Here is a 24,285-nt window from a genome sequence, read left to right on the forward strand (position 1 = left end):
TGAATTTAAATCACACAATGTTATTCCTAAATCAATTTTTGAGTAACCGAGTAAAATTTAAGATGACTTTTACTTTCCATAAAGATGTATTAATTATTTAGTTTTGAATATATATTCAGTCAGATTTTATCTAAATGCATATAATGGAAAAGAAATATGTTATTTAAAAACTATGTTTTTAATGTAATGTGTGTGAGTTATGTGAGGTTATTTTGAAGAACAAAAGTAAGTATAGCTAAACTGTGGAGTATTTTCAAATGCTTCCCCATTGCTTCTTAGCTCTATATTTGTTTAGATATAGACTTCTCTGTTCACAGGTGTCTTCTCCATAGTAACAGAGAAACTGCCCTTTTGACACTCCACAGAATTTGCAATATGCTATAGATTTGTAATAGGGAATAAAAGTACCAACAGCAGAAGTGACCTCAGTGTCACTATCAATGCCAGGAGAACAATGAGGGCTGGGAAAATGACTCCTCCAAACTGAAGACAGAAACAAGGTAGAACCCTTCTGTGGTTGCTTGGAAAACTATACCTGCAGAGCTAGTCATTTGCTTTTTTACTGAGGCTATTGCCTTTAAAAATATACACCGAAGACCAGAAACAAGACAATTGATACTATAGTCTTACCTAGAGACTCTTACCCATAGGTCTAACCTGTAGGAGGAATTATGTGCTTTCTCTGCTCTCCCCACAGAGGAAGTCAACATGCAAAGCCACCGGTATTTCCCATTTCCTCTTATTTTCTTTCCCAGTCTTTCCTCCAAACCATGCACAGAATGCGTGTGCATGCACATGCCGACACACACACCCACACCCACACACGCGCGCACACACACACACACACACACACACACACACACACACACAATGACTGGATTGACAGCAGTTTCAAAATAAATTGCCTAGCAAAACATTCTGTGCTCAGGAGTCCCTTCCTTCAGCAGTAGTACCACCCTTGATGTATCCCAGTGTTGTTTTTAGTTCTACCTTCCTCCTCCCCAGAATAGCTGGCAGGCAGAAAGAAGCCTTTATCCTCAACTTGCTCACCCACCCAAAAGATTTCAAAAGCACCTTGGGGTAGAGGTCCTCCAGTAAGTGAGCCAACACTGGACTTTATTCAGGAGCCTGATCAGTGAAGCTATCTATGCTCTTTTGTTAATTATAACATAATTATGTTTTTCACTAAAGAAAATTGTCTAATTGTTTCACCTGTTTCTTATGTTTTATTCTTTCTTTCCTTTTTTTTTGTGTAATATTCATTGAATACCTGTCACATACCTGGCACTGTGCTAATTACTTTTCAAATACTATCTAGACAATGCAAAAAAAGCAATAGTCAAGCATTTATTAGAAAATTATTTATTAAATATCTATATTGTGAGAGGCACCATATTAAACACTGGCATGCTGTACAAAAGAAATAAAAGGCATGTTATTATTGTCCTGGTGCCACTTGCAGGCCAGCAGCTAAAGAGGTAGAATATAGAAACATAGTGAAGAAGATGGAAGAACACACTAAATGGATAAATTCAAAGTGACATTACAGATAACCTATAATGCCATAGTGACCCAAGTAGGGCAGAAATCTGTTAACGTTCAAATGCTTCCTTTCCTTTCCTTTCCTTTCCTTTCCTTTCCTTTCCTTTCCTTTCCTTTCCTTTCCTTTCCTTTCCTTCCCTTCCCTTCCCTTCCCTTCCCTTTCCTTTTTTTTTTTTTGAGAGAGAGAGAGAGCGCGTGAAAGCAGGGGAGAGGGGCAGAGGGAGAGAGAGAGAATCTTAAATCTTAAGCAGGCTCCATACTCAGTGCACGGAGCCCAAGGCAGGGCTCCATCCCATAACCCTAAGATCATGACCTGAGCCAAAATCAAGAGTGGGATGCTCAACCAACTGAGCCAGCCAGGGGCCCCCAGATACTCCATTTTCTAAGAATCCTGGAGATCTCATACAAATAAAGTGTCTGGAAAAAAAATCTACTTGGTTTCATTTCCCCCAAAACTGGATACAAGAAGATGTTATAAATAATTTGTTTCTTTGATAAACTATATTCAGTAGTCAATATTAATTGACTACTGTATGGTCTAACTCCACAACAGAACTATAGGATAAATAAGTTTGTTTTCATTCTATCCACAACCTTGTAGGCCCACTCAGGTGACTTTGTGCCAGAATGCTACTCAATGAACAGTCAAGATCCTGCATTGCTACCATTAGCCCCAGTGAGGCATCTCTCCTAGACAGTTACCACACATGTACACGGCCCTGCAAACATGTCTATATCCAAAGCAGTGACTCCAACAAAGGAAATGCAAGTTGAGGAAAGGAAGGGGCCCATGCTCTTAACTGTTATTCATTCAGATTCCATCAGGTAAGAAACAAAGCCTCACACTATACCCTACTCTTTGAGTGACAATGCACCACAAAATTTTTCAACAGCATCTTTTGTCTGAGAAGGTTGGGCAGCAGATGGAAAGTCTCCTCAAATCCAGAAGTGTCCACTAGCAGCCTGGATAATCATTTTCTTCCATTACTGATTTCCTGTTTGAGTTAAGACACTCCTGTCACTCACCAGTGCCCAACCTTGTAGTTGCTAATTGATTTTCCACTCTTCTGCACAATTGAGCCACAGATTCGATGGGCACAATTAGAACCACCTGCTACAAATTACTTATTTCTTTTGTTATCGGGCAACTGCTCCTGGTATTGGACTTTTTAACACTTTGTGGAATAGAGAGGGAAAGAAAAATAGACCCTTATTTCTGAATAACAGAATGTTATTTTCTTCCTGTTACAAAATATTTTCAGGCCTGGACACTTTACTTCCAGATAGGGCATGACTATAAATCTTGAGTTCCAGAGTTACCATGGATAATTGTCTAAATGCATGTGTATCTAAATTTTAAATCAATCAGCCATGGAATATTTAGTACAAAATAATCCAGGGGCGCCTGGGTGGCTCAGTTGGCTAAGCGTCCAACTTCGGCTCAGGTCATGATCTCGCAGTTTGTGGGTTCAAGCCCTGCATCAGGCCCTGTGCTGACACCTCAGAGCCTGGAGCCTGCTTCAGATTCTGTGTTTCCCTCTCTTTCTGCCCCTCCCCTGCTCTCACTCTGTCTCTCTCTCTCTCTCCAAAAATAAATAAACATTAAAAAAATAAATAATAATAATAATCCAAATTACATTCAATTTTGTGAATTTTACCAATAGTAAGAAATCCTACAATATCTCATTTTCTGCTAGATTTAAATCTGCATTATTTCCAAGCAATTTTACAGCTCTGCTATTTTCCTGCAACCCCCACACCCTCTAAATACATTTGCAGTTAATTTTTTATTGTGATAAAACATAAAATTTATCATTATAACCAATTTTTAAGTGTATAGTTCAACAGCATTAAGTACAGTTTTAATAGTGCACAATCATCACCACCATCCATCTCCCTAAATTTTTGCATCTTTCCAAACTGAAATTCTGTGTCCGTTAAATAACCACTCCCCATTTCCCCTTGCCCCCAGCTTTGGGGAACCATCATTCTACTTTCTGTCTATGAAGTTGACTAAAGTTAACTCGTAAGTGGAATCACATAGCAGTCATCTTATTGTGCCTGGCTTATTTCACTTAGTCCAATGTCCTCCAGGTTAATCGATGTGTCAGAATTTTAACATGTGTCAGAATTTCCTTCCTTTTTGAGGCTGAATAATATTCCATAATATGTATATGTCACATTTTGTTCACCCATTCATATAATAGACATGAGATACTTCCACCTTTTAGCTATTGTGAATAATGCTGCTGTAAACATGAATGTACAAATATCTTTAGAGTCCCTGCTTTCAATTCTTTTGGGTCATATACCCAGAAGTGGAATTTCTGGATGATACGATAATTCTATTCTTAATTTTTTGAGGAACAGACATACTGGTTTCCATATCAGCAGCACCATTTTACACTCCCACAAGCAGTGCACAGGGGGTTCCAATTCCTCCAGGTCTTAGCCACCCATCTGTTATTTTGTTTTTGTATAATAGCCATCCTGATGGGTATGAAATGGTATCTCATTGTGGTTTCAACTTGCACTTCCCTAATGATTAGTGATGTTGAGTGTCTTTTCATGTGCTTATTGGCATCTGTATATCTTCCTTGGAGAAATGTCTATTCAAGTCCTTTACCTTTTTTTAATTGGAGTGTTTATTCTTTGTTGTTGAGTTGTAGCAGTTCTTTATATATTCTGGATATTACTCCCTTATCAGATACATACTTTGCAAATACTTTCTCCTACTCCATGGGGTGCCTTTTCACTCTGTTGATGTCCTTTGATGCACAAAGTTTTTAATTCTTATTAAATCCAATATATCCATTGTTTTAATTTATTTTTTTAATTTACATCCAAGTTAGTTAGCATATAGTGCAACAACGATTTCAGGACTAGATTCCTTAATGCCCTTTACCCATTTAGCCCATTGCCCCTTCCACAACCCCTCCAGTAACCCTCCATTGTTCTCCATATTTAAGTCTATCCATTCTTATTTTGTTGCCAGTGTTTTTGGTGTCATATCCAAGAAATCATTGCCACATTCAGTGTCATGAAACATTTCCCCTATGTTTTCTTCTAAGAGTTTTATAATTTTAGCTCTTGTGTTTGGTCTTTGATTCACTTTCAGTTAATTTTCGTAAATGGTATAAAGTAAGAAGAGTCTAGTTGCATTCTTCTGCATGTGGATATCCAGTTCTCCCAACATTAATGTTGAAAAGATTGTCCTTTTCCCATTGAACGGTCTTGGCACCCTTGTGGAAAATCATTGGACTATATCTACAAGGGTTTACTTCTGGGTTCTTTTCTCTATTCTATTAATACATGTCTGTCTTTATGCCAGTACCACACTGTTTTGATTTCTGTACTTTCAACAAGTTTTGAAATCAAAGTTGTGAGACCAACTTTCTCATTAGTATAAATTCAAGCAAGCCAGAAGAATATAAACTAAAAAATGAGAGTGCCCCCTCACCTGCACTCTTTCTCCCTCCAACCAATCCCACTCTTTTCCCATTAACAGTTAACAAAGGTAACTGCCATTAACAGTTTGGAATTTGCTCTTCCAGGTGCATTTCTTGTGTGTACGTTAAGTATCTTTTCTATCTCTTCTGTCTTTTGCAATAAATAATATCCAAAAACTTAAGACTTCTAGTTCTTGAGGCATGCCACCAAAAACTTCTTGTAATAATAATCATGATACATGTCTCCCATTTTAAAACAATGATATTCTATTTCTATTCTTGATTTAAAAGAAAGAGAAGGAATTTATCATTTTTATGTTCATTCAGCAATAGAGTCAGTTATTTGAATACGGTATTAAAAATGTTAACAATCATGTTATTAGAAGAAATCCCATTGCAATCACTCAGTTAAAAACTGAATACCTCCTAACTGTATCACTATATGTAAAGACTACCACTGTTTTTTTTTTAATTGTAGTAAGTTCTCTAGTAAAGTTACATCCAGTTCATTACTTTTTTCAATTTCTAGTTTTAGGTAATACAAACATAATCATTAAGTACTGCTATCTGCTAAGTATAGTATTACTTATAGACAAGAAACATCTTTCTTTTCAAGTACATTGGCTAAATGGATGAAATATTTTCAGAGACTCAAATATAAAATATCTCCTTTGGGGGCATTAAGGAATCTACTCCTGAAATCATTGTTGCACTATATGCTAACTAACTTGGATGTAAATTAAAAAAATAAAATAAACAAATTAAATTAAATAAAATCTTTTTTAAAAAATCTCATTTTGAAGTGTGCATTTTTTGAAATGCAAAATTTATTTTGAAATGAAAAAAATCATCAGTGTATATATCCCAAAAATATGTATTACAGTCTTCAAATTGCATTTTTTATTTTAAAAAAAAAATTTTTTTAACGTTTATTTATTTTTGAGACAGAGAGAGGCAGAGCATGAACAGGGGAGGGTCAGAGAGAGGGAGACACAGAATCTGAAACAGGCTCCAGGCTCTGAGCTGTCAGCACAGAGCCCGACGCAGGGCTCGAACTCACGGACCGCGAGATCATGACCTGAGCCGAAGTTGGCCGCCCAACCGACTGAGCCACCCAGGCACCCCAAATTGCATTTTTTAATTAAAATGTAATGTTTAGCACCATCAGTAACAATTTGTTAACAAATTGATGAAAATTCAAGATATATTTTTCTTATTTACATTGAAAAATGCATATTTGGTTTCTTAACTTTTTTAAGGAGCTGACTGGAAAAAAAATTTTTCCTGATTTTAAGAATTATTTCCCTAAAAATTTGATTTTATAAGTAGTTACACAAACGCAAAGTGTTTTATCATTTGCTTTTCTAAAAGACAACAGTATTTACTTACTAAACTCTTTGGATATAATATATTATCCTGGTTCAAATAATAAACTAAAAATCTGTACTTTTTGTTCTTAAGTCATAACATTTGAATTAAATAATCTAGTGAAACCAGGCAAAAAGGCCAGATATAAAGAAACTCTGGAATATTCGCAAATGCGGAATTCTAAACACAAGGCCAAAAAAGACTTTAAAAGATCATCTGCTCTATTACTTTAAGCCAGAGTTTTCACAACCCTTTTAAGTGTTTGGAACCAAATAGTGAGTGGTAACAAGTATAAAATATACTCTTGTTTCTTTATTGGTTAGAAACAGACACTCAAATGGCTGCATGCTGTGATCCAGAGTTAAGTTCTTAGAGCACATAATTTAAAAGAAAGACATATTTGCTGAATTTCTATATTAACAATGCTATCTTCTAAACAGTACCAAGAGAACTAGAGTTCTGATTTGAAGGTTTTAGGATCTAATGTATGAGTATTATATGCAACTACTTAAAAGATACTTGCCAATTTAAAAAACACAGGGTTTCTATTGTTTTAAGCAATCATAGTGATAAAATAGCAAATCAGAGTGGACTAAATAAATCCAAAACCAACAGGGAACAAAAGGAAAATGTTGTCATGAATAACGATACCAGTGGCCAAGTTTACAGACAATGTTATATCTCTCCATTATCCAATAAATGCCATAGTACAAGGTCATGGAGGAACCAGCAATGTCCCCTGGGTTTAGAACCAGCACAGTGAATAGTAGTCGGGCCATAGCCTGAACGATGCAGTGCCATGCTAGCCTCCTAGGACAGCAGTTTAAGGCACCAGCTGGGCATGATAACAATGCTACTCTGTCTCCGAGGGGAGAAGGAAAAGCAGATTCTAAATTATGAGAGTATGAACCATTGGAAGCATAAGAAAAATTACAATAGCATCTAGACAATGTTTAGTTTTATGTACGGTCCTTTTGAAGGAGGTTTTTTTACATTTAAAACATTTTACATTTGGGGCGCCTGGGTGGCTTGGTTGGTTGAGTGTCCGACTTCGGCTCAGGTCATGATCTCACAGTCCGTGAGTTCGAGCCCCGCGTCGGGCTCTGTGCTGACAGCTCAGAGCCTGGAGCCTGTTTCAGATTCTGTGTCTCCCTCTCTCTCTGCCCCTCCCCTGTTCATGCTCTGTCTCTCTCTATCTCAAAAATAAATAAACGTTAAAAAAAAAAATTTTTTTTAAAAATAAAACATTTTACATTTACATTTTTTTACATTTACATAAAATTCTGCCACTGCAATCTGGTTAAAAAAGAACTTTTCTAGTTTTAGATGTGTGCTATATAGATTATTAATAGAGCACCTACAGAAAATAGTTAGTAAAGCATAATAAAAATCTATATGTCCTGCAAAGATGAGTATCATAGATGCCTAAGATTACTAAATATTGCTAGTGATGTTTATAAGGCAGTTAAAAATTGTACGTCTCCCCCCATTTCCCTTGAAGCTTTTCTACTCTTGAATGACCCCATTGCTTTTGTTTCCTTTAGCAACTTAAAGATGCATGGTAATGAAAAACTTCCAGAACTGGATGAAAAAATTTAATTTGCTTTCTTTTTAGGTTTTCTGGATGATTTCATCAGGCCTTCCCTTTCTCATTGACTCAGCAGTTCTGGCCAAAAGTCATCACTGTTTGAAATGTGTTTCTTTAAAACTTCATGTGTATTGAAAATAAATTTTTCAAGCTTAGCTTAAAATTTCAACGCTAGTTAAATTTTAATACTCACGTTTTTCTATTAGGTATTCATGTGGAAGCATATACACAAATTTTCCAGATTCCGCTTTTGATGCATTCATGTTGGGGAAGGAGCACTGCCACCAATCACTGAACACTAATTCATTCAGCTGTGTGGGGAAAATATTGGTGGGTGTACATCCTTGGATTAGTTCCTAGGGTTTTAAATCTATCTTCAGTGAACATGCCCATCTGAACACATTTGAATAAGCCACGGACTCCATGTGCTTATGAACAAACTGATTTGGGATACATAAAATTGCTACTCCAATCTCTGTTCCATTCTCACTAGGCAAGTGTGGCAGGGGAGGGGGGTGCGGTACATGTGAACTCCATGTTGGCAGACACTCATTTCTTCCCCCCACTGCCAGTTCCCCCCTGCACGCACATTAAAGCAAGGTATGTGCTGTGTGGCCTAATTACAAAACAGGGCACTTGCTGTGCCAAGAAATATATTGCTAACTTTATGGGCTTTACCACATATACTCTGAAACTGGAGCTGGACTCTATTCCTTGAAAGAATTAAGCCTTGTCTTTGAGACTCAAATGCTCCTCACTCATCTAATTCTGAGCATTGCAGTGACATTTGGCATGTATTAGTAATGCTCAGGGTCTATGAGTATTTTTCTGCTCCATGTTCTGAAGAATTCGTCAGAAATGCTTATTCTGGTGCCATTCTGTGCAGCTCATTATGCTTTAATGACAATTTTTTTATTGCCCAGGAACTTACTATAACCATTTCCTTTTTCTGTTTTTAAGGTTTGAACAGGCTTTTATTACCAGTTTGATCAGTAGTGTGGTAAAAACGAAGGGCAGTTATTTTTGGATAGCTCTTCAAGATCAAAATGGCACAGGAGAATACACTTGGAAGACAGCAGAGGGTCAGAAGTCTGAGCCGGTGCAGTACACACACTGGAATGCATATCAGCCTCGTAAGTAGAGAGAACTATAACATCACTCCTCCCTCCTGTTTCCTTTGCTCAAAATTCCTTCCACCCCGTGATCCAGCTCCTCTGGTGCTTCCTTAATGTTTTCTTAATGCCTAAATCAATTAAAACAATTACCACAGGTTCTCAGGGGGTGAAATATGGCTGGTCTTTTTTAAAAGTATGATGCATGTGACATTTGACAGGTCCAAGGTGTAAATTCATTGCTCAAGACCACACATGCCTTTATTAGCAGGAAGTCCAGTTTCTTCTTCCTTAAAGGCTTTTCCCCCTCCCCCTCCCCCTGCCCTTGATTGTCCAAGAATATCAGGGGCTTACTCAGCCCAGACTAGTCTGATATACTTCAAAGCACAGTGAATGGGCACATATAGGTACATCTAATCAGTCCACAGTCACAGCCACTTTGCCATGGAATGCTGACCCATTACTTAGGTAACACTCTTGTTAGTCCATCTCCTCCATGGGCTTCTGTTATCCTTAGCCAGGATTTCAGAGTTGCTCTATTAGTTCATCCTCATATTCTCAGCTCTGAATCCCAAAACGTGAAACTGTGCCAGGTTAGTCAGTTCCAGAGAAACGAATGGCTCCAGCCACAAACTACCCTAGAACTAGCCCCTTTGGAACAAGTTTTAGGCCCTTCTTAGGTGACCAGCCTAGACCCAACACACCTTTACATCAGCATGAATTCCTATTTGGATGCCTTGGTCCATTTCTTACTTACGGGCCTCAATCAGGGCTACCCTAAGAGATGATAGGCAATAAGATACCTCTAAATGTGTTCCTGGAGGAAATGGGTTAGGGGGCCTTAGGCTCTTCCCTGAGGAGAGATAGATATTATTATAATACTGTCAAAATAATTTTCTTATATCAAATATATAATGATAATAATTAGTCAAAGGACCAAATATACCAATTAAAAGACAGAGATTGTCAGAGAAGATCAAAAAACAGGACCCAACTGTATGTTGACTACAAGAAACCCACTTTTTATTTTTATTTTTATTCTTTATTTTTTTTATTTTTTTTTAACATTTATTTATTTTTGAGACAGAGAGAGAGCATGAACAGGGGAGGGTCAGAGAAAGAGGGAGACACAGAATCTGAAACAGGCTCCAGGCTCTGAGCTGTCAGCACAGAGCCCAACGTGGGGCTCGAACCCACAGACCGCGAGATCATGACCTGAGCCAAAGTTGGACGCTCAACCGACTGAGCCACCCAGGTGCCCCAAGAAACCCACTTTTTAAAAGAAAGAAAGAAAAAGAAATCCACTTTAAATATAAAGGCACATGTAAATTGAAAGTAAAAGGATGGACAAAGATATACTGTCCAAATACTAATCAAAAGAGAACAGGAATAGCTATATTAATGTCACAGAGCAGACTTCAGAACCAGGAAAGTTTTCAAGGATTAAAAAAAGTGACATTATATTATGGTAACGGAGTAGTACTCTAAAAAGACATAACAGTCCTTAATGTGTATGCACCTAACAACAGAGCGTCAAAATACATGAGCAAAAAAACCTGATAGAATTGCAAAGAGAAATAGATGACGCTATTATACAGTTGGAGACTGTAACATCCCTCTATCAGAAATGGACAGGGGTGCCTGGGTGGATCAGTTAGTTAAGCGTCAACCTTGGCTCAGGTCATGATTTCACAGCTCATGGGTTTGAGTCCCGTGTCAGGCTCTATGCTGATAGCTCAGAGCCTGGAGCCTGTTTTGGATTCTGTGTCTCCATCTCTCTCTGCCCTTCCCTGCCCACATTCCCTCTCCCTCTCTCTCTCTCTCTCTCAAAAATAAATAAACATTAAAAAAATTAAAAAAAAAAAAAAGAAAAGAAATGGACAAATCCAAGAGACAGAAAATCAGTAAGGACAAAGTTGAACTCGATAGTACTGTCAATCAACAGGATATAATTGATATCTATAGGCTAGTTAATCCATCAATAGCAAATTACACATTCTTCTCAAGCTCACATGAAATGCTCACTAAGATAGACCACATACTGGCCAAAAACCTCACCTTAACAAATTTAAAAGAATAGAAATCATATAATGTCTTCTCTTGGTCCACAGTGAAATTAAACTAGAAACCAACAACAGAAGGATAGCTGGAAAATCCCAAAATATTTAGAGATTAAACAACACATGTCTAAATAACATGTGGGTCAAAGAAGAAATCTCAAGAGGAATCTTAAAACATTTTAAACTAGGGGCGCCTGGGTGGCGCAGTCGGTTAAGCCTCCGACTTCAGCCAGGTCACGATCTCGCGGTCCGTGAGTTCGAGCCCCGCGTCAGGCTCTGGGCCGATGGCTCGGAGCCTGGAGCCTGTTTCCGATTCTGTGTCTCCCTCTCTCTCTGCCCCTCCCCCGTTCATGCTCTGTCTCTCTCTGTCCCAAAAATAAATAAAAAAACGTTGAAAAAAAAAATTAAAAAAAAAAAAAAAAACATTTTAAACTAAATGAAAATGGTAATCTAAAATCAGCAATCTCTGGGATGCCTGGGTGGCTCAGTAGGTTGAGCGTCCGACTTCAGCTCATGTCATGATCTCATGGTTCATGAGTTCGAGCCCCACATCAGGCTCTGTGCTGACAGCTGGGAGGCTGGAGCCTGCTTCGGATTCTGTGTCACCCTCTATCTGCTCATCCCCTGCTCACACTTTGTCTCTCTCTCTCTCTCTCTAAAAAATAAATAAATATTAAAAAAAATAAAATCAGCAATCTAAGTATTAGAAGAGAAAATTAAATCTGAAGTAAGCAGAAGAAAATAAATAATAATAATTAGAGCAGAAATCAATAAAATTGAAAACAGGAACTCCATAAAGAAAATCAACAAAACCAAAACCTGGTTCTTTTAAAAGATCAATGAAATTGATAAGTTTGTAGCCAGGCTCACTAAAAAAAGAGAGAAGACTTGGGGCACCTGGGTGGCTCAGTCATTTAAGTGTCTGACTTTGGCTCAGGTCATGATCTCACAGTTTGTGAGTTCAAGCCCCACACCAGGCTCTGTGCTGACAGTTCAGGGCCTGGAACCTGTTTTGGATTCTGTGTCTCCTCTCTCACCGCTCTTCCTCCACTCATGCTCTGTCTCTCTCTCCTTCAAAAATAAATATAATCATTAAAATTTTTTAAATTAAAAATAAAAAAAGAGAGAAGACACAAATTACTAACATCACAAATAAAAGAGGAGGCATCACTACAGATGCCAGGGACATTAAAAGGATAATAAAAGAATATTATGAACAACTCTATATCCACACATTTGATGACCTAGATGAAATAGACCAATTCCTTTAAAGATATAATCAGCCAAAACACACACAAGAAGAAATAGACTATCTGAATAGACTATCTGAATAGCTATTAATAAAGAAATTGAAACAAAATTCATAACTTTTCCAAACAGAAAGCACCAGGTCCACATTGGTTCACTGGTGAATTCTACCACACATATAAAGAAGAAATTATGCCAGTTCTCTACAATTTCTTCCAGAAGACAGAAGCAGAGGGAATACTTCCTGTCTCATTATGAGGCCAGCATTACCCTCATACCAAAATCAAAGATGTTGCAAGAAAAGAAAACTAACGACCAATGTCTCTCACAAACAAAATAGCAAAATCTTCAATAAAATAATAAATTGAATCCAACAATGTAAAAAAGAATTATACACCACAACCAAATGGGACTTATCCCAGTTATACAAGGCTGGTTCAACATTCGAAAATCAATTAGTGTAATCCATCACATCACCAGGCTGTAAAATAAAAGTCACATTATCATATCAATGGATGAAGAAAAATATTTGACAAAATCCTATACCTATTTATTTTAAAAACTGTTAGCAAACTAGGAATAGAGGGGAACTTCTTCAACTTTATATATTTAATTTTTTTTAACATTTATTTATTTTTGAGACAGAGACAGAGCATGAGTAGAGGGGGGAAGCAGATTGAGAGGGGAGACACAGAATCCGAAGCAGACTCTAGGCTCTGAGCTGTCAGCATAGAGCCCAATGCAGAGCTTGAACTCACAAACTGTGAGATCATGACCTGAGCCAAAGTCAGATGCTCCCTGACTGAGCCACTCAGGTGCCCATCTTTATAAAGAACATCTACAAAACCTACAGATATCATAATTAATGGTGAGAAACTAAAAGCTTTCCCACTAAAATCAGAAACAAGGCAAGGATGTTCCCTGTCAACAGTTCTTTTAAACATTGTACTAGAAGGCCTAGCCAATGTAGTAGGATAAAATAAAATAAAATAAAATAAAATAAAATAAATAAAGATTGGGAAGAAAGAACTAAAACTTTGTTCACAGATGATAAGATTGTCTATTGACACTTGAACTAATAAGTGATTATGGCAAGATTGCAATATGAAAGATTAATGAACAAAAGTCAATTGCTTTCCTGTATAACAGCAATGAACAAATGGAGTTTAAACTTAAAAACATATTATCATCTATATTATCACCCCCAAAATGAAAAACTCATATATAAATCTAATGGAATATATATAAAATCTATATGAGGAAAACTATACACTTTAATGAAAGAAATCAAAGAACAAGTAAATAAATGGAGAGATATTCCAAGTTCATGGATAGAAAAACTCGGTATCATCAAGATATCAGTTTTTCACAAACTTCCCTATAGATTCAACACCATCCCAATCAAAATCCCAGGAAGTTATTTTGTGGATATTGAAAAGACTGATTCTGAAGCTTATATGGAAAGGCAACAGACCAAGAATAGGCAATTCAATATCGATGTAGAAGAACAAAGTCAGAGAACTGACACTACATGACTTTAAGACTTACTATAAAGCTAGAGTAATCAAGACAGTGTGGTATTGGGGGGGAAAAAAAGACAAGTCAGTTGAACATAAGACAGCCCAGAAACTGACTGACATAAAACATAGAGCTAAATGTGAGTCCCAAAGCTATAACACCCTAGAGGATAACATAATAGAAAACCAGATGACCTTGGGCAAAACAATGACTTTTTAGATATAACACCAAAGGCACAGTCCATGAAAGAAACAGTTGATTTGCTGGACTTCATTAAAACTAAAGACTTCTGCTCTGAGAAAGCCAATGCCAAGAGAAAGAGAAGACAAGCCACACACTAAGACCAAATATTTGCAAAAACCACATCTGACAAAGGACTGTAATTCAAAGTATACAAAGAATCCTTGAAACCCAACAATAAGAAAATGAAGGACAAGAATTAAAAATGGACAAAAGATCTTAAATAAAGATATATAGATGGCAAGCAAGCATATGAAAATATGTTCAACATCATATGTCATTAGGAAATTATAGATTGCAACAAGATACCACAGCACACCTATGAGAATGACCAAAATCCAAAACACGGGTGAGGATATAAAACAATGGGGACACTCATACATTGCTGGTGGGAAAACAAAATAGCATCCCACTTTCATAGACAGTTTGATAGTTTCGTACAAAACTAAACATACTCTCACTATATAACCCAACAATCACACTCCTTGGTGTCTACCCAAATAAACTGAAAACTGATATTCACACAAAAATCTACACATGGATTTTTATCGAAGTTTTATTCATACTTGCCAAAACTTAAAATTAATCAAGATGTCCTTTAGCAGGTGAATGGATAAACAAAATATGGGACATCTAGACAATGGAATGTTATTCACTGCTAAAAAGAAATGAGCTATCAAGCCATTCAAAGACATGGAAGAAATTTAAATACATATTACTAAGTGGAAAAGGCCAGTTGAAAAGTCTACAAACTATGTGATTCAAACCATAGGACACTCTGGAAAAGGGAAAACTATGACACAGTAAAAAGATTACTAGTAAAAAGTGGTTTCCAGGGGTCAGGGGGAAGGGAGGGGTTGATAGACCGAGCACAGAGGATTTGGGGGACAGTGAAACTATTCTATATATACACAATGGTGTATATATGTAATTATACATTTGTCCAAACCATAGAATGTACAACACCAAGAATGAAACCTAATGTAAATCATGGATTTGGGGTGGTAATGATGTGTCACTGTAGGCTTTAACAAATGTACCATTGTGGTATGAGATGTTAATAGTGGGGAAGGTTTTACCTATTTGAGGCAGGAGGTATAAAGGAAGTCGGTACTTTCCACTGTTTTGCTATGAATTCAAAATGCTCTAATATACATAGTTTATTATTCTTAAAAAAACCCCTATACTTTAAAAAAATGACTGCAAGGTGAAGTTAAGACAAATCAGATTTTTTGTGTGTAAGCATCGGTTTAGGAAATGTGTATAGAAACTGGTGACTTGCATGGCTCTAAACGAGAAACATCATAATTCACTCAGTAAACAACCTTCTTATTCTACAAATCTGTGAATATTATTAAAATGCAGACAATAGTGAAGTTCCATGTCACACTATTACTGAAAAATAAAAAAAAAAACCTCAGGCTTCATTTCTAATATACCTCGGAATTTTGTTAGGAATGTCTATACCTGTCAAAATAAATTAATACATTTTGAATAGACAAAATCTTGGTTCTTAATGTTACCTTCCTTGGGGCATATTTGGATGTCTAAAATCTGGAACTGAAGCAGAGCTCCTTGTCATTCATAAGTTTCTACTATAATTTATTTGAGTGGCACTACTCTTTTCCTCCTCTCCCTGAAGCAAAAATAATATCATGATGCTCAGTTTGGCTGCTCATGCTGACTGACATTGAGTAAATTGTCTCTGAATAAGATGAAAATGTAAATCTTTTTTTGAAGAAAATAGCAATATAAAAGCCTCTGTGTTTCCTTTTTTCTTTTAAATTGCAGTTTGCAGAAATGCCATCCTAAATCACATTTTTTCCCTGCCTGTCACAAAAGTATCCATTAACTTCGTCCTCATGTCAGAATCTTAATCCAGCCCAGACTGACTATATAAATTGACCACTGAATAGGAAGCCTGCAGTTTTTTTATAAACTTAGCCAAGACTCTGTCTTTATGTCATATCATCAAAATATTCAATCTGTGGGGGAATCACAGTTCTGCCACTTTTTTCAACATTGTATTATGTTCACCAGATAGTGTAATGACCCACCATATACCCATCACCCAGTGTCATCAATTACCAACTCACAATCTATCTTGTTTCATCTATATACTCACCCACTCTCCCCAACACTTCTAATATTTTGTCATAGCAAATCCCAAACATCATATTGTTTCATCCACAAATATTTCAATATCATCTCTAAAAGATAAAGACTTCTTTTTAAAAAATGTGAATATAAGACAATTATTACAGCTAAAGGTAATTAACTATAATTTCATAATATCATAAGTCTTCAGTTAATGCTCACATTTCTAAATGATTCATAATATTATACAACAGATTTCACAGTTTGTCTGAATCAGGATCCAAAAAGGTTTATACATTTGCAGTTGGTTGATAGATCCCCTAAAGTCTATTTTAATCTCTACATTCCCTTCTTCTTTGCCCCCTCCTATTTTTAAAAAATTTTATTTGTTGATGCAAGTGGGTTGTTTGTCCTGCAGAGTTTCCTACAGTCTGGACTTTTTGATTGAATCCCCGTATGTTGTTTAATGCGTTACTCTATCCTCTTTATTTTCCATAAAATTGACATTTTTATTTTTAAGAAGGTAGAATCAAAGGCATTATATAATTCATATTTTCTTTTCTTTTGGAAAACCATTTCATAAGTAGTTGTGTGTTCTACCTTAAGGCACATAATGTTCACTTTTCTCACTTTTTGCAATGTTAGAAGCCGCTAATTATCAATGCCTAGATCCATTGATTCCTTAGGGGTTACTTCATAGCTTCCTATCTGGGATATCTTTATAAAGAGATAGTTTCCTGCTATTTTACTAAAACAACAACAGCAAAGAGACTGTGGCACTTGGTATTTTAAGAGAAGTAACTATTCAGGTAAAACAGGAAAACCAGTTTTGATACATACTAACTAGTACCAGTAATTAAAGGGAAAAAATGGGGACTTTCTTATTTAGGAACATTAAATGGGATAACTCCAGAACATTTACCCCAGTTGTCCCAAGTCAATAGAAATCTTCTGCCAGTGACAAAGAAAATGGGATGCCAGTAGAGTAAATCAGATCTCTTTTTCTTGAAAGTGCCCTTCACATAGCAAAGAAAAGTCTGTCCAGCCAGCAGGTAGATAGGCTGATCCATTTTAACGCTTCCCAGAGTTCTGAAATGAGGACAAACATATTCTCATTTCTGGGCACTCTTTGGGTATTTTCATATTTTTTTTTGTAATGATGTAAGTAACTGTCATACAAGGTAAAAGTGGGATCAGAGATCTTTACGGAAATGCTGTGATCACACACAGAAAAGAAACATGACTATAGAAAAGGAGGAACATAATTGAGGGGAAGATTCAATCATTGATTCAACAGCTATGTATTGAATGCCTGCCTATTCTGTACCTTGGCATTGTCTCATAGTAGACTTAGTTAAATCTGTTTTCAAATTCTGCATCAAACCCCTCACTGTGTGGCCTTAGGCAAGTTACCAAACCTCTGTGCCCCAATTTTTCCATTAGCAAACTGTAAATACTGATATGATATCTATCTCAGAGTTTTTGAAGTTAAATAAAGACCATATAAAATACCTAACAGCATTCCACGGAAGCTACCCCCATTGCATCACTTTTCTGCATGAACATGGAGAAAAGGACAGAGAAGAAAGGTGGGTAGATCATATGATCATATGATTTTTTTTCTTTTAGTCTATTGATATGGTGGATTACATTAATTGGTTTTCAAATGTGGAATTATGTTTGCACACCTGGAATAAATCTCACTTGGTCATAGTAAAAAAAAAAAAAATAATAATGGGAAAGGGTTATTGCAAGGAATGGGAAAATAACTAAACAGACTAAAGAAAAATAATTGTCCAGAGGCTCTGAAGGCCCAGCTACAGTTACCTCCTACCCTGAGGCCACAAATAGATTTTGTTTGTCTGCTTTCAGATATTTGACCAGAGAGGTGAAAAATGGAGGCTTTCTCACCTCAGTTCAATTTATATGGTTAGATAGCTTTGTCAAATGGAAGGGGCTAGAACAGTGAGTTGGAATTTCTTAATTGACCCAAAGTTATCCTATTCGTGTTTTTTTTAATGTTTATTTATTTTTGAGAGAGAGAGTAAGTGCGCGAGCAGGGGAGGGGCAGAGAGATAAGGGACAGAGGATTTGAAGCAGGCTCTGTGCTGACAGCAGAGAGCCCAATGCAGGGCTCTAACTCACAAAACCGTGAAATGTGACCTGAGCCGGAGTCAGATGCTTAACCGCCTAAGCCACTCATTCATGTTCCATGGACAGAGTGAAGGGGGATAGACGGAGGGTAAGGCAGATAAGGAGAATCAGTTTAAATGTGAGATTCACCACTGAGAAACAGAATGATAATTTTTCTCCAATGGGAGATGAGTTATTGAATTTGAGAACAATATCTCTGGGAGAAAAACCCCCTCCACTCCCACCCATACCCTACTTTTCTTATTTGGCTTTTGCAAGCATGCCTACAATATAGGATTATAAATTCGGTTTATATCTCCCTTATCCCAGTCTCCCTTTATTACACTGCTTTACTGCTTCTTTGGGGCTGAGACTCCAAAATTCGGGTCAAATGTTCCATTAAGTTAACCACTTTAGAATCCCAGTAACATTCCCACAGCATTTTCACCTTCATCGTAGTTCACAAACATCTCCTTCTCTACTAATGAAGATGAGTTGAGTATCTATAGTATCTAAAACCAAAGCTATTTAATCATTGTCTGATGTGAAAAAGTAAAACAAAATGCAAGACCAACAACAAAAAAAGTATATTACATTTTAAATTTGCTGAATCGAGCTTTTTAAAAATTCCTTGAACGTGCAGGCAGAACTCATGCCACAAAATCCAAGCTTTTGTAATAAACAGTCAAAAAAGAATAGAAGCAACATCTTAGGGCTGGTTTTAGCCCTTCCTATCTTTCAGGGTGCTTTTAAATACATTATTCCATTTGATCTTCATGAAAACCACTGAGGAAAGAAAGGAATTCTTATCCCCACATTTCAGACAAGGGTTTTTTTGTGTGTGTGATTAATTAACCTGTTTGAATTTTGAGTTACTACATATTTGTGCTGAGACTAGAAGCCCATACTTCAGGTTCCAAGTCAAGGATGCTGGGGAAGGATGATGGAATTGAGAGGGAATGCATGTACCCAGCTCTCTGAACTAGAGCAACTCCATTAGCATATTATGTTTGGGGCTTTCATGTGGATTTCCATAGCTCAATTTCATTACAATCTCATCACTGGGGAGTATGCAACATCCCCTCTATTGTTCAGGACCCAGCTAGATTGTGAGATGCATTCCAAAATTACATTGAACAGGACTGCAAAGCTCCATTCATGACAGATTGCAGTTGCATGCTATAATCTTTTCCCCTTGTGTGGCCCCCAATCTTTCATTCATCTTTAACACTACCTACGTGTTCTGGCCAATGGAGTCGACTAATGGCTTTTTTTTTTTTTTAACGTTTATTTATTTTTGAGACAGAGAGAGACACAGCATGAACGGGGGAGGGGCAGAGAGAGAGAGAGACACAGAATCGGAAGCAAGCTCCAGGCTCTGAGCCATCAGCCCAGAGCCCGACGTGGGGCTCGAACCCGCGGACTGCGAGATCATGACCTGAACTGAAGTCGGACGCTTAACTGACTGAGCCACCCAGGCGCCCCGACTAATGGCTTTTGTATAGACCAACTCTCTTTTGACTTTCTTTGCTTCTATACAGGTCATACTAGTCATGTTTTCTTGTTTACTACCGGACATTTTCACCTTTGTGGGTCTCTCTGACATATCAGCACACACACACACACACGCACACACACACACACACACACACGACTGTAGGCTTCTTGTGGATGGCCATGATGCCTGGTGTCTAACACAGTGTGTACACTCAGGATTGCTGAAGACACAAACACTGGTTCTGTCGCCCCCTTATTCTTTCTCCTTTTCCACAAACTCTTCCATTCCTCTAGGAGAGGCTCTTTGTATGTCCTCCTCTGTCTTCTTTCTTCTCTCTTCCCCTCTTCTTCAACCCTCTCTTTAGTCTTTCTGTGAGTGTAAAATAACCACCCATGGCTGACAAGGATAAGTCCAGTTACCATATGTTTAAAAAAAAAAATTGAAGCCATTCTTTGTGATGGAAATTAAGTAAAACACATATATAGTCCCAAGTAACTACATTTTTAAAAGTGCCTTTAGGTCCAGAGTCATCAGAGTCCTCAAATGCTCCATCTCTAATTGCTTGCTTTTTTTTCACAAGCATCCCTTGAAAACTCTTTTTCTCTTTTTCAGCCCTCAAAACACAGCTAAAATGTCAGTTGCTGCAAATCCTTTACTGATATCCCGAGGCATACTCCATCACCCCTTCTGAAATCTTCCACAGAAATCTTACTATAATACTTCACACATTATGTTCAATGCAATTAATGTGTCTATGCCTCACACTAAAATAAGGGCTGGGGGTTGCTTGTTTTATTTTGTTTTGTCCTCCTTTCTCTAGTAGCTAATATACAGACTAGCCTGGTATGTAGATATAGATGCACAATTTTGTTGTGGTTGAATTTGATTTAGATAGATGAATGATCACTTTGGCTTCAAGAAATAAGGTTCATTCTTACTCAATTTTTATTCTATTTTTCAAATGGGATTGTTTTCTATTATTCACTGAAAATTAAGGGGTATTTTTTTTAGCTATCCTACGAGTTGTATAGAGTTAACGACAAACTTGGCACCTTAACTCAACAAAGAAATTGTTTCTATGGAAAAACATGGTTAACTTTCCAAAATGTTCAAACATACACAAAAGAATAGAGCTTCATCCAGAACTAGATGGTCTTTCCCTTTTCCTTAATGTCTGCCTTTATTCCTGCCCCCAGTTTTACTCCATACGTAATTTAGCTCATTCTCTCCACTCTCCCATGGTTGGCAGTTTGGTTTTCTGTGGTGTATCTTGCAGTCTGCCTTGAATCCATCATTTATGTATTTTCCTGGTCAAATCTATTTCTCAGAGGGTAAGCACTATGCATTTTTCATTGTTGATTTTTCACAATGGGGTATGAGAGCATGATGTACAGAGTAAGTGCTCAGTAAATGGTGGGCTAAACTTTTCTCTGCTCAGTTAAAAAAAAGCACAATAATTGGAAGTAGAGGAATGTTGGCATTTGATTGAAATATTGGGGATTTGATTGGCTATGGGGGATATTTCAGTCCCAGGTTAAACAGTGCCTAGTTTTCTATCATTTATCATCTGAGCTCAAAATGTCCAAATTTCAGTCTTCACAGGCTCTCTTCCCTCACTTTTTCATCTTCTATTCTTTTCTCCAAAGATGAAAAGAAGATAGTCCTGTTGATAAAGCATTCTTTCTCATCTTTATTGTTCTTAAGTGGTCTCTTCATTATGAGATGTCAGTTATGCAACACTCCAAAGACCAGTATTCCAAGACCAAAATGTTCTAGTCATTCTGGTATTAAAAAGTGCTGGGGGCGCCTGGGTGGCTCAGTCGGTTGAGCGTCCGGCTTCGGCTCGGGTCATGATCTCACACTCCGTGAGTTCGAGCCCCGCGTCAGGCTCTGTGCTGACAGCGCAGAGCCTGGAGCCTGCTTCAGATTCTGTGTCTCCCTCTCTCTCTGCCCCTCCCCTGCTCATGCTCTGCCTCTCTCTGTCTCAAAAATAAATAAAAAACATTAAAAGAAAAAATTAAAAAAAAAAAAAGTGCTGTTTTCAGGGTGCCTGGGTGACTCAGTCTGTTAAATGTCTGACTCTTGATTTTGGCTCAGGTCATGATCTCACAGTTGATGAGACTGAGCCCCACATTGGGCGCTGACAGCGTGGAACCTGCTTGGGATCTCTCTCTCTATCCCTCCCCAACTCACATTCATTCTCTCTCTTTCCCTCTCTCTCTCTCTCTCTGTGTGTGTCTCTCAAAATAAATAAACATTTTTTAAGTGTTGTTTTCTGCTTTTAGGCTACAGTGGTGGCTGTGTTGTCATGCGAGGAAGGAATCCACCTGGTCGGTGGGAAGTGAAGGACTGCAGACAATTTAAGGCAATGTCCCTGTGTAAGCAACCAGTGGGAAATCAGGAGAAAACGGAGCAGGAAGAGAGATGGCCCTTTCACCCCTGCTACTTGGACTGGGAATCAGAGCCTGGCTTGGCGAGCTGCTTCAAGGTGATGCCAAGGGTATCTAGACATTCTGAATGGAACAAACATTATTTCAGTTTTGTCCATGTATCTCAAATTCCTTTATTCCAGAGCAGTGCCTGGCACACAGCAAGTACTTAATGTTGTTGGCTGTCTCTATCTTTTCAATTATATTCCAAAATTTTAAGTTGAAAGACTGACATATCCCTGGTGATACTGAAGGCCTCTTCATGAAGATTGTTATCCAGGCCCCAGTCAATGTTATTTTTGTTGCAATGTACTCCTCACTGGCTATTGAAATGATACAATTCCATATCGTTTGTAAGAAAAAGAATAAAGTATTTATTATGGAATACTATCATTTTGCTGCTAAGAATAGCTTTTGCAGCTTGCTAGACATCTGAGGATCAAACAAATTAATACATATACTTGATATGTGTGTGTACCTGTGTGTATGAAAAAAGTGTGTGAAGAAATGTCTTTTTGCAAATCAGCTTTAGATCCTAGATATAAATCACTACCTACAATCCTCTTATCATGAAATATCTGTGAATGCACTCAATTTAATGTACGCATGCACAATCCTACACTGAATTCATTGGGTAACAGTGACCTCACAAAGCAGTAAGTTAAACTTTACAAATCAATAAACTGAGGCAGCAGGATGAAGTGATTTGCCCAAGATCACAATTATTTGTTGACAGAATTGTAATAAATTCCTGGTCTTGGGAATCCCAGTTCAGTGCTTTTTCTACCATATATTACCCTAATGTGACAACAAATGTAAAGGTGTGTTTGATGGGCATGGTGGTAGGATTGATGAATCTTAAGTGATTCAAGAAAAGGTTCCCAGAGGAGCTGAGTTTTGACATATAATTTAAAAGATGGAAAGGCTGTGCTGTGGCCCAGAGGACTGGGAAAACCATTCATTCTGGTCTCAGCAAATCAGAGCTTGGCGAAGCCTGGCCGCAGGGTGCCTGCCTGACTTCAGAAACTCGGGAGCAGTGTCAGGCAATTAAAAACAAGGAGGGCACAGAGGCCCAGGATTTGGAGTTCTGTGTTTTTGGGCCCTTACCCTTGATCTTAAATAAAGTCAGGACCAGACTCTCCATTTGACTGACTTCTTCCTGCTACTGCCAAGGACAGCTGAGAAACAGCAGAGAATTTAGGCACAGCTAAGACCCAAAGAACTTAGTAATATACCTGCCCTAGGTCCCAGGTCTCATTTCTCATTTCTTGCTGTGGGTCAGCCAGATTCATGATCCTTCAGCCAATTCTAATTTGTCAGAAGGCAATCTGGTGGGATGGAAATTCATGGGCTCCTGCAGGAAGGAGTGCTGGATGTAATCCTAGTCCTGCCTATTTGTAGCTCTGTGACTGGAAATTTGTAATCTCTCTTAGCCTGACTCTCATTGTCTCTTGACAAACATTTATTAAGGGACAAGTATATGCCAGTTACAGGAAATTTAGAAGAAAAAAAAAGGAACTCAAGGAGTTCCTTTATAAAACTGAGCTGATTCCTTCTATCGTTCTCATGAATTTGTTGTGAGAATAAAATGAGATAACAGTTTTACGATGAGTAGACACATTCTAGTTCAATAAATGTTATTTTCCCCTACTGGGTCAAGCTTTTAATATAGATTAATGACAATTATATTACTGTTATTTTCTTGTCAAGAATTAAACAACCTCACTTTATCCATGATAGTGTCAACTTTTCTTTGCTTCTTACTAAACCAGGTATTTCATAGTGAAAAAGTCCTGATGAAAAGAACATGGAGAGAAGCAGAAGCATTTTGTGAAGAATTTGGAGCTCATCTTGCAAGCTTTGCCCATATTGAGGAAGAGAATTTTGTGAATGAGCTTTTGCATTCAAAATTCAATAGGTAAATACTTGTTCATTTTGAAAAATGCAATCAAACATTCTGTCTCCCAGTTATGAGTTCTCAGGGAAGAGTATCCCAAATATTT

The 24,285-nt window shown here is 37.5% G+C and overlaps 1 protein-coding gene across 1 annotated transcript in view; it reads left to right on the forward strand.

Moving 5' to 3' along the window:
* The window catches only part of PLA2R1 (phospholipase A2 receptor 1), a 121,329-nt gene that overhangs the window by 54,895 nt on the left and 42,149 nt on the right, over positions 1-24,285 (forward strand). Inside the window, exons 11-13 of the mRNA XM_078451212.2 lie at positions 8,908-9,080; positions 22,139-22,341; positions 24,055-24,200. Of these exons, the coding sequence (XP_078307338.2) occupies positions 8,908-9,080; positions 22,139-22,341; positions 24,055-24,200 (522 nt within the window). The remainder of the gene's footprint in view (positions 1-8,907; positions 9,081-22,138; positions 22,342-24,054; positions 24,201-24,285) is intronic.

This window comes from Panthera onca, chromosome C1 (assembly GCF_046562875.1).
Source record: "Panthera onca isolate mPanOnc1 chromosome C1, mPanOnc1 haplotype 2, whole genome shotgun sequence".
Classification (NCBI taxonomy): Eukaryota; Metazoa; Chordata; class Mammalia; order Carnivora; family Felidae; genus Panthera; species Panthera onca.